General features: G+C 38.3%; 1 protein-coding gene and 1 long non-coding RNA gene across 4 annotated transcripts in view; one reads left to right on the forward strand and one right to left on the reverse strand.

The window, feature by feature from the left end:
• Nucleotides 1–311: 311 nt before the first annotated feature.
• The window catches only part of LOC125048621 (G-protein coupled receptor Mth2-like), an 87,408-nt gene continuing 73,210 nt past the window's right edge, over nucleotides 312–14,509 (forward strand). Inside the window, exons 1-6 of one of the 3 annotated variants that reach the window (XM_047647388.1) lie at nucleotides 327–557; nucleotides 1,995–2,073; nucleotides 7,447–7,634; nucleotides 8,236–8,404; nucleotides 9,491–9,673; nucleotides 10,123–10,418. In XM_047647388.1, the coding sequence (XP_047503344.1) occupies nucleotides 458–557; nucleotides 1,995–2,073; nucleotides 7,447–7,634; nucleotides 8,236–8,404; nucleotides 9,491–9,673; nucleotides 10,123–10,279 (876 nt within the window). In that variant the 5' untranslated portion in view covers nucleotides 327–457 and the 3' untranslated portion in view covers nucleotides 10,280–10,418. Of the gene's footprint in view, nucleotides 558–1,994; nucleotides 2,074–7,446; nucleotides 7,635–8,235; nucleotides 8,405–9,490; nucleotides 9,674–10,122; nucleotides 10,419–14,509 lie in introns of those variants that run through there. The other 2 variants (XM_047647390.1, XM_047647389.1) reach the window with 2 other exon arrangements.
• Nucleotides 11,123–12,639, reverse strand: LOC125048622. The gene is made up of 2 exons (XR_007116848.1): nucleotides 12,136–12,639; nucleotides 11,123–11,297 (listed from the first exon to the last, which is right to left on the reverse strand). It is a non-coding gene; the product is annotated as an uncharacterized LOC125048622 (long non-coding RNA).

Here is a 14,509-nt window from a genome sequence, read left to right on the forward strand (position 1 = left end):
TTCAGCTTGCGGTCAAAATTTTAGGTGTTCCCTATCAAAACATAACGGCAGGGTTTTATCGACCTACCACGCACTGGCGGAAATATCATTGGGGGCGTATTTTGGCCTGCCGCCGCACCAGATGAAGAATTATGATTTTACTTGCCGCAGTGAACGTGTTAAAATAAAAACTTACCTCTGTACATCAGCACATTATAAAAAACAACACTAAAAAAGACCTATTGATATTTATATTCTTATATAACTGGCTCACCTGATTTTAAGTAATTCCGCCATCCATAGACACTTACCGCCGGAGGGCTCGCAAGTGCGTTGCAGAATTTTAAATCTTTGATCAAGCGATCCAAGAAATTGGAGATTATATTATTTTTTTCCAGCCCTTATCACATCGTCGTTCTTCCTGGCTCTACTACTCATTGTGTACGCGATCCTACCAGAGTTGAGAAATATAGGCGGGATGGTACTCATGGCATATGTGTTCAGTTTGATGGTCGCCTTCCTCGGCATGGCTACGATACAGATTGATGAATTCGAAAACGATACTTGCGTGAATCTAAGTAAGTTATTTCTTTTACGTACTTTGGGACTAGCTGAGTGCACCAGACTTTGTGGCAGGTCGAATCTTTTTTATTACTCTTGGACACTAAGAGGCCGATTAAGTATTGCGTTAACAAATTTACTGCAATTTATCCCCCCCTTCTCCTTTAGTCGGCAGTACATAAAGGTGGCAGTACTAAATGGAAGTAAGTTATTTCTATTACGTACTATGGGACCAGCTGAGTGCACCAGACTTTGGGGCAGGTCGAATAATCATATTAAGGGGCCATTCAAGTATTACGTAATCAGATTTAACCCCCCCCCCCCTCTTCCTCTTGTGAGAAAAAGTAAGCAAAGTTCGCAAAAGTAATAGTACATAATGGTATTTATTTTTTGTATGAATCCTCGAAAATGCATTTTGTTTTCAAGAATAGACAATGTGTGGGTAATATGTGTAAAAAAGTTAATAATTACTGTTGACGTGATCACAAGAAAATCAAACTGTCGGCTTCGAAAACCGATTTTTTTTCACTTCTTCTCTTCTTCCAAAAAACACATCAATCCATCTAATAATTCTGTTATACATTTTGTTACATAATGAAAAATAATTCAGTTTAGTAGTATCTAGTAAAATCAGGATTTATTGAAAGTTAGTCAATAAAAGCCTATATTAAAAAAAATTCATGCTCAGGAATTAATTTCCATCTTTTACATGTCCTTTATTTCATATTGTCCTGATCACTGTTACGTTGCTAACCTTATCTAATGTTATTTTATTTTCTCCCAGTTGCCTGGAAGAGATCCCTCGAAAGCGAAATTTTCATTTAACTATGTCTCGTCGATGCACTTAAACTATTTAACACAAGCACTTTCCACCTCCCATCCCATCCATCCCTTCTATAAGATTATGATTCTGGTGTGTACAAATGTCTCAACCATGTAAACCTGTATCTTTAGTTAAGAAATAAGTCTTAGCTTTCTATTTTCTTAATAATATATTATTTTGGTTCACTTATTGTTAAGTTACTATTTCATTAAACCGTTGGAAGTGCGGAGTACCCTGATGTACAGGTCTCCGACCTATTACTATAATAATTTATTTATGCAGTATTTTTTTTCTTTGATATTAATTCAATCTAGCACTCTAACAGACTCAGACTAACACACCTATATAGTCTGTCTCACTATAACACGTACCGGCTGCACCGGCCGCGCTTACGCTACGTCACCGATCTCGTCAGAGAGATGTGAATGCGCAGTATGCGTTCTGTCCCGCTCTAACGCGTATTGGCCGCACCTATATTACGTAATCGTGTGTTAGGTTATTTTCGTTACGGAATTTCTTGACTCGTTCGCCGCGCTCAAAGCCCGCGATAAAATCTATGCAAAAGCTTAAAAAAAATTGAAACTTGAAAATTCTTAGCAAAATTTAAAATATTATTTAATTATTTTTTCAGCAATCGTTATCTACTTCTTCTTCTTGGCTGCGTTTGCGTGGATGAACGTTATGTCTTTCGATATCTGGTGGACATTCCGGTATGTTAACAATTCATATCTTTGATGCAATGTTATGATAGATAAATACCGTACAATTTTATACAATCTTCCAACTTACAGTAGTTTTGGGTATATTGCTCTTAATTAGCTTTAAGCTTCTAATTAAATTTAGATTTTTTTGCTGTTTGCTTGTGTTTACTTCTTTCATTGCTAGTTTCAATTTTATATGTTTAAATATTATTGATGTGTGAAGTAATATTTTCTTGTATATTTTAAGCATTTATATGTTGTTAGGACTTATAAATAATATAAAATATAAGTAAACAAATAAAATCTATATGACGGCGCATTCCTAGCGCCATGTTAAGAAATACTGCAAATATTGGAACGAGATTTGACAGTTGTCAAGTCTGGCGGAGCGTCGTATCGATGGTCAGCGCGGCCATGTTGAAATCGTTTGGAGTGTTTCGAACGTCAACGGCGAGCGCACCACGTCTGCGACGAATCGCTTTTGTTCTAAATAATCTGGTGTCTTTTTGTTACAAAACTAATTGAAAGTGCTTGTTTAAGAGATTTCCTAATGAATAGTAAATAGATTTTGAGTTTGGTGACCAACATTAAAATTATTAAGACATGGCTGATTCTAATAATGAAGGGCATCCGCCCATATCAGAAGTGGGATCCCATGCGCTACTGACCGTGCAAAAACAACCACCTGACTAAAATAGCGCCTTGAAGTTGTTAAGTAATATGGAAATTTTACTTACTCGGATGTTAGCGACAACGCAACCACCGGTGGCAACTGCTAACGCCCAGTATAGTTCAGTGAAATTCGTAGAGTTTAATCCGGTAGACGCAGACGCGGATACAGAAGGTTGGTCTTAATTACAGAGCTTAAAGTACTGACTAAACATTTAGAGGGCGTAGATTTCTCTAGCTCTTAGCAGTGTACTGAAAGGGCGCGCAGCTTTCTTGAGCAAGTTAAATTTGTATGAGCTGACATGGGAGAATGTAAAACAAAGTTTAATGGCTAGATTTTGTAAACCAAAATTATTTCAAGACTTCTTTGATGAAATATTGCGTTTTCAAATTTGAACAAAAGAAACTGCAGCAGAGTGGCCTGCGCTTATGGAATATGATCAAAACTATACCTAAAACCCGAATGTCAAGATTTTATAACTGGATACGTCATATCGGTCTTATGTCAGAAGGATGATTTGATATGCCGTGAGCTAAACGCATATACTGTCACTATTAAACCTCAGTTGTTTAGAATCTTAAGAGGCATTTCCCTAAAGCGAAGATCGGGGGTTACTGAAATCCAAGAGCCTGATTTCAAGCGACCTAGAATTGTGGACGCAAGATTTCCTGGTAAATATCATTTTTGTGGAATCCTCGGACACCGGCAAGCGTCTTTGAGAAGATTCTTCTTGGATGACTAAGCAGCAAGATCCGTCAACTGCAACACGTGCCCCCGAGAAAACTTCTACCGTAACCTGTTATATATGCGGTCAAGTTGGACACATAGCAACAATTTGTAAAGAAAAGGAAAAAGGTGGTGGATCTACTGCAAGGTAATAGGTCAATATCTGCGAACAGTGGCTGTCGAGGGGCACCTTGAGGATGTCATCTGGTGAGTCAGTCTCCTTTCTTTTTGTTTGATAGCGGATTGTCTTGCTCGTTGATAAAAGAGAGCTATTATACTAAGTTCCCAAGTACTGTGCGCAATGATCTTGTGTATCTTGCGGGCATTGGTGGTGATGAAATAAAATCTACGTCACAGATTTCGAGTGAGGTTAATTTTGAAAATTTTATAAAACTCTTGACATTTCATGTAGTACCAGACTCATGTTTTACGGACCCTGTTATAATAGGTAGGGACATTTTAGAAAACGGTGTGAGCGTCAAAATTAATAATGATAATTTGAAGTTAATGTTTGTGAGGCGATTGTTACACAGCCATACTTTACTCGGATAGATACGGATTTGGCAGCTGATGATAGAGATGCCCTTATTAGACTATTAGACAAATATGCTAGCAGTTTTGTGGATAGTGTTCCCCGTAAACGCGTGAACACAGGAGAGTTAGAAATTGATTGATAGGGGTCTACCCCATAAAACTGTTCAACGACGCCCATATCCGTAATACCATTATACAGATGCTTACCTCCGAACCAGTTCTGATGATCTTTAACCCGGACTTACCCGTTGCGACGCTAGCTTGGAGGGATATGAGGCGATCTTAATACAGAAAAAGAAAGACCTGCCCCATGTTGTAGAATACTTTAGCCGACGAACCTCTGAAGTAGAGTCCCGCTACCACTCATATGAACTGGAAACGCTGGCAGTCGTACGAGCGGTAGAACACTTCCGGCATTATTTATACGGCCGACGTTTCAAGGTTTTCACGGACTGTAACTCATTAAAAGCATCGAAATCTAAAACTGACCTAACCCCACGTGTTCATCGCTGGTGGGCATTTTTACAAGCCTACGATTTCGATATCATATATCGCGAAGGTCGTGGCATGGAACACGCGGATTACCTTTCTAGAAATCCCCTGCCGGACCCCAATAGCTTAATTTCCGAGTCACAAGTCTCTTCAAAACCTACAATTCAGATAGTAAATTTTGTAGAATTACATCAGGGTTGGCTTTCTGTAGAACAGAAACGTGATGCAGAGGTCCAAGACTTGATCAACAAGCACAATAATAACGATTTTCCTGAAACGGTTGGTCAGACATATGACGTTAGGAATGGCATTCTTTATAGGAAGGTTGTAAGAAACAAGATTATATCATGGCTGCCAGTCGTCCCTCGCTCCCTAATATGGACTTTGATTAATCACGTTCATAACGAGTTACAACATCTGGGTGGTGACAAAACACTGGACAAACTGTACGAACAGTACTGGTTCCCTCAGATGTCCAAGTGCGTTAGAAAATTTATTGACTCTTGCATTGTCTGCAAGGCATCAAAAGGTCCCTCAGGTGCTCAGCCTGTGCAGCTACATTCTATTCCAAAAGCTCCGGTACCGTGGCACACGATTCATATAGACTTCACCGGCAAACTAAGTGGAAAAAGTGACCGTAAGGAATATTGTTCAGTAATTATTGATGCGTTCACTAAATACGTATTATTAGAGCACACCTCATCATTAGACGCAGCTAGTGCGGTTCAAGCCGTTAAAAGTGCCGTTTGCCTTTTTGGAGCACCTAAGCGCATAATAGCTGATCAAGGCAGGTGTTACGTTAGCCAGTATTTCAAGAACTTTTGTTCAGAACATAACATTAAGCTGCATTTTATCGCAACTGGCTCCAGCAAGGCAAACGGGCAAGTCGAGCGTGTGATGCGCACTTTGAAAAGTTTGCTAACGATTATCGAAAACGATCCCAATAAAGCGTGGCGTGACGAGTTAGGTAATGTGCAATTAGCGCTTAATAGTACTAGGTCTACAGTCACCAAATTTACGCCAACTGAACTCATGTTCGGTATCCGTTCTCAATCTCTAGGTATGTCGAGAATTAGGTGTTCAAGTCCAGATTCAGAACAAGAACAGCGAATTGACGTAGAGTCAGCTAGGCAAGATGCGTGTCTTAACATACAAAGGGCAGCCGCATCCGATACTTTACGATTTAACCAGGGTCGAGCTACTATCAAGCCATTTTCTAAAGGCGATTTCGTATTCATCAAAAGTTGTAAACGCAACCAAACCAAGTTAGATAGGAAGTTTAGGGGTCCTTATGTAATAATCGCAGTATTAGATAATGACCGTTACGAGTTGAAAAGCATAACCGGTTCACATCGTACTTTCAAATACGCGCACGAGAACTTGCGTCCAGTACCTCGGGGTCATGACGGGTTAGTTGAAATATCTACTAGTTTGATGACTGAAGAAGAGGCCATGACGGCGCCGAACGATGTTGAACTCGATAATAGTCACCTCGACAGACCGAATGTTTGTGATATATATTGACTGCAGGCTCCGATACACTGTCCGCAGGATCAGACACGCTTACAGCGGAGTCTGATACCCTAAGTAACATTTCAGATCGCGAAATCTTTGAGCATGAGGTCCGAATTCACGCAGAGCAAGACAGTCCGTAACTTATAGGTATGTGTAATCTGTAAGCGCTGAAGTTTACTTAACTATGTTGGCACGATTAGTGAGATGAGTCATTGAATAACGTGGTGTGTGTGTGTGTGTGTGAAGGTGGTCGAAAGGATAATGTCGTCCGGGCCATGCAGCTGATAGCGGCTGGTCGTAGGGACACATTCATCCGGTCCAACCTTAAGTGTTCGTTGGTCGAAAGGATAATGTCGTCCGGGCCACGCAGCTGATAGCGGCTGGTTGAAGGGACACATTCATCCGGTCCAACCGTAAGTGTTCATTGGTCGAAAGGATAATGTCGTCCGGGCCACGTAGCTTATAGCGGCTGGTCGAAGGGACACATTCATCCGGTCCAATCTTAAGTGTTCATTGGTCGAAGGGACAGTGTCGTCCGGTCCATGCACGAGTGGCTGGTCGAAAGGACACACCCGTCCGGTCCAATCTTAGGTGTTAATTGGTCGAAGGGACAGTGTCGTCCGGTCCATGCACGAGTGGCTGGTCGAAAGGACACACTCGTCCGGTCCAAATTGATACTGTGAGTATGTTTGTTAGATAAAGAGTGTAATGTTTGTTAAGTGATTAGAAAAATGTGCCGTCCGGTCCATGAGTGGTCGAAAGGACACACGCTTTTTTTATTCTGATAGTCATAGTTGTATGACAGTAGCATTACGTCTAGTAGTCATAGCTTGTCAGGTTGGGCGAGCGGGTAGATTTACTGACACCTGTCCGATTGATTGTGTCACTGTTACAGGACTGCAATCTGATGCGCCCGAGGACGGTCGAAAGTCAGTCCGGCCGTGACGGCGCATTCCTAGCGCCATGTTAAGAAATACTGCAAATATTGGAACGAGATTTGACAGTTGTCAAGTCTGGCGGAGCGTCGTATCGATGGTCAGCGCGGCCATGTTGAAATCGTTTGGAGTGTTTCGAACGTCAACGGCGAGCGCACCACGTCTGCGACGAATCGCTTTTGTTCTAAATAATCTGGTGTCTTTTTGTTACAAAACTAATTGAAAGTGCTTGTTTAAGAGATTTCCTAATGAATAGTAAATAGATTTTGAGTTTGGTGACCAACATTAAAATTATTAAGACATGGCTGATTCTAATAATGAAGGGCATCCGCCCATATATATAATAAATACATTTGCAATAAATTAATCTTTGAGATGGAAGAAAAACGTAACTATTCATTTTTACACAGTTTGACTGACGAACACACAACATTAACAAAACATTTTTACATCGATTAAAGTCTTATTTCTGTGTGATTTTTGTACAACTTACGCATTTCCTTCATTCAGGGGCTACGCGAAAGCTCGTCCAATCCATCGCAGAGGAGAAAACTTCAAGTTTTGTATGTACTGTATTTATGCTTGGGGAGTTCCCTTAGCAATGACTTTAGCATTTATGAAGGTAAATGAAGCAGATCTGAGTGACCAGCCGTGGATTGTCAAGCCTCTTGTACCGGAAAATGGATGTTTCTTACAAGGTATAATTACTTATATACATAAATTACGAGACCTGGTTATTTCACACGTTGAGGTTCCACAGAAATGTGGTTGGAAAGGAACATTGAAGTCGGCAGAAATATTTAATAAAGTCATATAAAAATGTAATCTAAATTGTATAAAAAACTTACTCACAAGTTTAATTTAATATTCTTCTTCTTCTTCTTTTGGTGCCTATATATACCTGAAGCTTGGCCGCCTTAACAATAGACTCACTTGTTTAGTATTATTACTAATTAAACACTCGTTTTATTATGTATGCTATGCCTAAAATATTTATTTTAATTATTGCGAAAGATTGACAGCTTATAATGACCTACTTGCTAAATATAATCCTTTTTACGCCATTAAATTAATTAAGTACGTTAAGTTTTGGATTGGAAACAATAAATTCATTTTAATCCAACTATCTAAATATATCAAAGAAAACCATAAAGTAACTAAATATTAATTGAGGAACACTAAGGGTAGGAAATGCCAAAGTCCAATAATTTTTGAGTCGAACGTATAAATGAGATGCTAGATCAAAACCATCAGTTCTACAAAATATTGTAAAAATCACATTTGCATTTCGATTTTTAGATGGGCAAAAGTTAGTATACTTGTACTTTCCTATGCTGATAATGATTTCTGGAAACTGGGTGTTTTTCGGCATGACGACATTCAACGTGTGGCGATTAAGGCGAGGCACTCAAGTGCTCAACTCTCCAGCTGCTGGTAACCCGGCAGCTCACCGATCACAGAAACGGAGGTAGGTAAATGCACGCACTTGCGAGCCCTTTGACAATGTAAGTATCTAAGGACAGCGCGGCGGTATCACGTAACACCAGGTCAGCCAGTGCCCGTTTGCCCCGTATTATATAAAAAAATCGTTTAAAATGTCTTAAATGTTAAAACGAATCAAATACTTGTTATAGAAAATAAATAATGTAGTAAATGGAAACCATCGAACAGCGTCGTGCTGCCAAACGAACACTTAATATGTGATGATATGATACGGCATTCATACTTCTCCGATCTTCTCTCTCGACTCTCAATCTTGCCCTAAAATACCAAGTCAAAGATAATTACGCTTATATGTAGGCCAAAAACATTATATTTCTGTTTGAAAGGCAATAATATTTAGGGTGAAATTAAGAAAAGAGCATACTAAGAAAAGCCACGTTTCGGAACATCAGCCTTATAACCCAAGTACCTACTGTAATTATTGGTAACTATGTATTCTAATTATCAACATTCAGATGAAAATGTGTGATTTATGTTTTGTTTCTTGATAATATGAGTAATAATAAATAAAAATGAATAAATATAAAATTAAAACATATTACAAATGTTTGACCCCTGTGGGCAGCGTGGCAATTATAATTTAATCCTGGAATAATAATTTTTAATCCTGGAAGCATTTCCTCGCTATTTTGCTATACTTATTCGTTGACTGAGAAAAGCACCAGCTCTTAAATCTTTAATTAGTGCCTGTGCCACTCAAGAGACTCCTTTGAACGCTGGCAGCATTTCCTCGCTGTATTGCGATACCTATTCGTTGAGCGAGGATAGCTTCAGGTGGTAGTACTATTGACCAGTCACCAACATACATCTTTAATCAACGCCTATGCACTCTTGAAACCCAAGAGTCTTCAAACATCTGGGACACATCAAGGGAATAAATGCAGGACATACTTATATTTTAGCTTAACCTCGTCCCATCCTCCAATGGATCCAGCCGTTTGCCATCGACTCTAGCGATGCCTGTTGGATCCAAAAGAGTTAAAGAAGAGTTAATTTCTCGAATGTTTAAAATTCTAAAAGTACACTTTGTATCGAAACGCTTCCTTTCCAGATTCACAGTGTATTTGAAGTTATCAGCAATAATGGGAATTAATTGGTTACTTGAAGTTGTCAGTTCATTTTACCCTTATCTTAAGATTTGGTACATCTCAGACGCTTACAACTTCCTTATAGGGATTACTATATTTTTCATTTTCATCTGGAAGAAGTCTATTTTGAATAAACTAAAGAACAGGTAAGTGTTTTTATTTTAGGCTAAAATGCCTGAACAATGAACAACTACAACTGTCAATCATAGTAACTTCCACTTACGTAAGTCGACAGAGGCTTATTTAAGAAAAGAGTACCGATTCTCAAAAGGCCGGCCTTTGCATTTGCAGGCCCTTCGTCATTGACTGTCTATGGGCGGCGGTGTCACTTAACATCACTTAGCCTTCTGCCCGTTGTAACCCTTTTGTATATAAAAAACTTCTTGTTAAATGAAGGCAGTGATTGCCGAAACATTAACACATTCATAATATTTGTTTACACTGAGTGCTCTCTTTGCCGTTGTCTAACTTATCAAGCATTCTTTACAATATAGGACATATAAGAAAGATAGCACTTTGTCTTTTAACTAAAAATCCTTATATATTATGTGTAATAAACTTTTCATTTCTCTTCCATAATAAAAATTTGTTTCAGATACAAAAGCTTCAGACGTGCTAGACTTCCAAAAAGATCAATGACAGCAAACATTACTCTAGAATCGACTATAAGTCAAGAAACCCCAGCAAATGTGTATCGAGATCCAAACTTACATAGGCAGTTCTCAGGTGAACAGAGACCATTTCTTGCTTAGAATGCTGGAAACAGCGACAGCACAATCTTAGCACGGAATATACGAACATTTAGAACGAATATTAGTTCAGGTTTATCTTAATTGTTAAATAATCTAAAGAGTTATTAATACTCTACGAATAAAAACGATGACAGATGAATTGGTTTTATTATTTTATCGTAAGCAGATAATTATCTCATTTCTGTACTTCTCTCGGAATTGCTAAGCGCAGGCTGATGTACAGAGGTAAGTTTTTATTTTAACACGTTCACTGCGGCAAGTAAAATCATAATTCTTCATCTGGTGCGGCGGCAGGCCAAAATACGCCCCCAATGATATTTCCGCCAGTGCGTGGTAGGTCGATAAAACCCTGCCGTTATGTTTTGATAGGGAACACCTAAAATTTTGACCGCAAGCTGAAAAATATATTTGTCCCTGTCGAATTCTTACAAACACCTGAGATAATAGGAGATAATAGGTAGGATAATAGGTAATAATAGGTTTTGCACCAGTGAGAGGGACATAGATTACTTCGTCCGCACCAGCTTAAGTACCGCGGCAGGCCGATATCGGCCTGTTACGCAGTGAACGTCTTCTGATGTGATACCGTCAACCATGAACACTCAATGTCAGAGGGCTCGCGTAATGGGCGCTACGTAGGATTCCCATGTCATAATTAATGCTTCTTTTTTAACTATTAGATAGTTTAGTAGTTTTTAGTTTGCTTATATTTTTATGTATTATTTTAGATTAATTTATTAATTCTTGTCAATTCGATGAGACGACTAAAGCCGTTATTACAATAGCTATGAGGGTTTTTATATATGTTTCTCTGGTTCGTGTGCAGCATCAAATAAGACAAAATTGGCCATGGTATAATATTTAAAGTAATAAAACTTAAAATGTAAGTAAATCAGTCAAAACTTATTTCTAAAACTCGACAGTGCTTAAAGAGTTGTCCAATCTCTTCATCGCCACAGCTTGCGAATCGTTACTCGTATTCTGATTGAAAGATTTCGGTTGACGCCATGATTGAAATCTAGAAGAACACAGAACATAAACGTCAATAACAAAATACTAAAGCCTTTTCAGACAGGAAAATTAATTAATTGACCTTGATACAAGGGCGGATCGTGAATTTGTGGGGCTCTGGGCTATTAAAGGGAAGTAGTCAGTAATAGACGCACACGCGAAAAACTCCAACCACCGAAAACAAGAAACGGGGAAGTCCCCGTTTCGTTCGATAGACATCGCACATGAGTTGATTGATCTCATAAATTCCAACCTAATGATTGCACTTTTTTAATTGTAGTTATTTTTTTCATTGAAAATATTCACCATTTTCCCCATTTCAGTTCCCTTTGTATCAAAGGGGCGCTGCGTCTTCCCTGCCCCTAGATAGCTAAAGAATTTAATTTCAACTACCTTCTACTAAGTAACAGACAAGTGAATCTGGATATGGGTTTGGGCCTAAGGACATCTCCTCTTTAGATCTGCCAAATTTCAAATATATGGTCGTAACTAGTATATACTTCTCAGTTCTCAGTCAACATCAGTCAGTCTCATCCAGAATTCGGGCCTATTTAATAATAAACACCAATACATTTTGACCCAACCCCGCATATGAAATTTCCTGTCTTCCATTCGACACCAACGAATCATCTCATATTACGCCCATGCACAGATGATAACTTGGAGAAACTGATGGTGGATAGAAATATAGAAGGCAAAAGACCACGTGACCGTTCACCGACCAGATAGACTCATCAAGTGACAGACTCAAAACTGTCCACTGTAATAATAGACTGGCCAGAAATCGGTGGAAATAGATACTCCACTCCAGATTTTTTCTTGCTTGCTGCAATAAATAAATTTACCTTGCTTTGAGGTGAGCTAGTTTGCGTCTATTGCAAACGAAGATGAGGAAGATCAAGAATCCAATGCAGCCATTATACAGGTCAAGGTACAGGGCAAACTCATCAGCAGCTGGTACCAGGAAACTAATCACTTCCCATATCCAACTCACACCCATCGTTACTGACAGCCGCACGCATATCTTGAACCTGGTGTAGGCATTAAGAATATTAGTGAATATCTTTATATATATAACTCAATTGTACGTGTGTAAGTTACCGAACTCCTCTTAAACGACTGGACCGATTTGAATGAATTTTTAGTATATGTTTGGATGGCGCCTGAGATGGTTTAGAATTACAAATCAGCCCGGCAGTGGCGCTGCAGTCGGTACTTTCATACTTTGTATATTATATTATTCTAACACAGTACGCAAGAACTTGTCTTTTAAACTTCTCTTAGATTTCAACTATAAATCACTCGAAATGTTATATTATTAAATAATCTTAGGTTCCTTAAAGAATAGAGCAAACCAATTCTTAAAAGGGCGATAACGCACTTGCGAGACCGATATTCTTCCCGATTTAAAAATGTGCGTGTACTAGTGTACACACGTTAGAAGTGAAACTTCTTTATGACCTTATTTTTCGAAAAATTATCTATATGCAACTAACTTTACAGAAATTGGTTAAATAAAGTTAAATTAGATAAAGTTTAACAAAAGGCTTTTAAAATCACAGACTTGAATACAAATAATACAATTATTTCATTTTACCTTATTACCACTAAGATTATTACAGAATTTCATAAATTGTAATATAATTTTTAGTATCATTGTTATAGTTATTATAAATTTTTGTTATTAATGGTTTAGAATCTCTTCGAATCAACTGTGGTAGGGACGAGAAAAAGCATATTTATCATGCAACACTTATATTAACTAAAACCCATTTACTTACTAAATTATAATTAAAACGTTCTAAATTCTGAATATTTTATTGCCCTGGCAAGTTTATTACTTTTTATATTGTCTATCTTAAAATATTATAATCTACTTAATAAAATTAAATAGTTCACTAATACTATGGTATAAAAATATAAATAAATAGCAACTTAATTTGGTTTGGTCCAGGTTATCCAGATTCTTTCAAATTAAAGCAACTAGAAATAACCTGTGAATAATAATTTATAACCTCTTAGATATACTTGGACCGATAAAACACCGCGTTCCGATCTAGCAAGTTATCGGATCGTTAAAAACCGGATGAAGAAGTAGTGGAGAGTTGTGAATTTCTAAATCGGATCGGTAATTAACGTTTGCCGGACCGGAGCAGTGGAGAAACGGCCTTAAGGGGTGTAGCGCATCGTATATTATTGATTCAGTTTTAATTATCATACATCTTTTTGTGCGTTGAGACGAAGTAAATAAAATAAAAAAATCAATGGCGCTACAACCTTTTTAGGTCTGCATTTTCTGGGATTTCTAAATCTGTTTGATGATTGAATGATCATTTGTCAAATAACGCCGTCGACATCTTGGTTCTAAGGCGGTTTCCTCACTCCGTTTTTCTTCACCGTTCGAGCGAATGTTAAATGTGCACATAGAAAGAAAGTCCATTGGTGCACACAGCCGGGGATCGAACCTACTACCTCAGGAGTGGCAAGCCACTGGGCTAAAAGTGCTCTATCGAGTCGACATACAGTCGAAATTTTCATAAAATTCGATATTAAATGACAATAAATATATCATACAAACAAACGCTGTATGAATATCCATAATCCAGAAAAGCCTCACATTATAAAAAACAACACTAAAAAAGACCTATTGATATTTATATTCTTATATAACTGGCTCACCTGATTTTAAGTAATTCCGCCATCCATAGACACTTACCGCCGGAGGGCTCGCAAGTGCGTTGCAGAATTTTAAATCTTTGATCAAGCGATCCAAGAAATTGGAGATTATATTATTTTTTTCCAGCCCTTATCACATCGTCGTTCTTCCTGGCTCTACTACTCATTGTGTACGCGATCCTACCAGAGTTGAGAAATATAGGCGGGATGGTACTCATGGCATATGTGTTCAGTTTGATGGTCGCCTTCCTCGGCATGGCTACGATACAGATTGATGAATTCGAAAACGATACTTGCGTGAATCTAAGTAAGTTATTTCTTTTACGTACTTTGGGACTAGCTGAGTGCACCAGACTTTGTGGCAGGTCGAATCTTTTTTATTACTCTTGGACACTAAGAGGCCGATTATAAATCACACATTTTCATCTGAATGTTGATAATTAGAATACATAGTTACCAATAATTACAGTAGGTACTTGGGTTATAAGGCTGATGTTCCGAAACGTGGCTTTTCTTAGTATGCTCTTTTCTTAATTTCACCCT

Source organism: Pieris napi, chromosome 4 (genome assembly GCF_905475465.1).
Source record: "Pieris napi chromosome 4, ilPieNapi1.2, whole genome shotgun sequence".
Lineage (NCBI taxonomy): Eukaryota > Metazoa > Arthropoda > Insecta > Lepidoptera > Pieridae > Pieris > Pieris napi.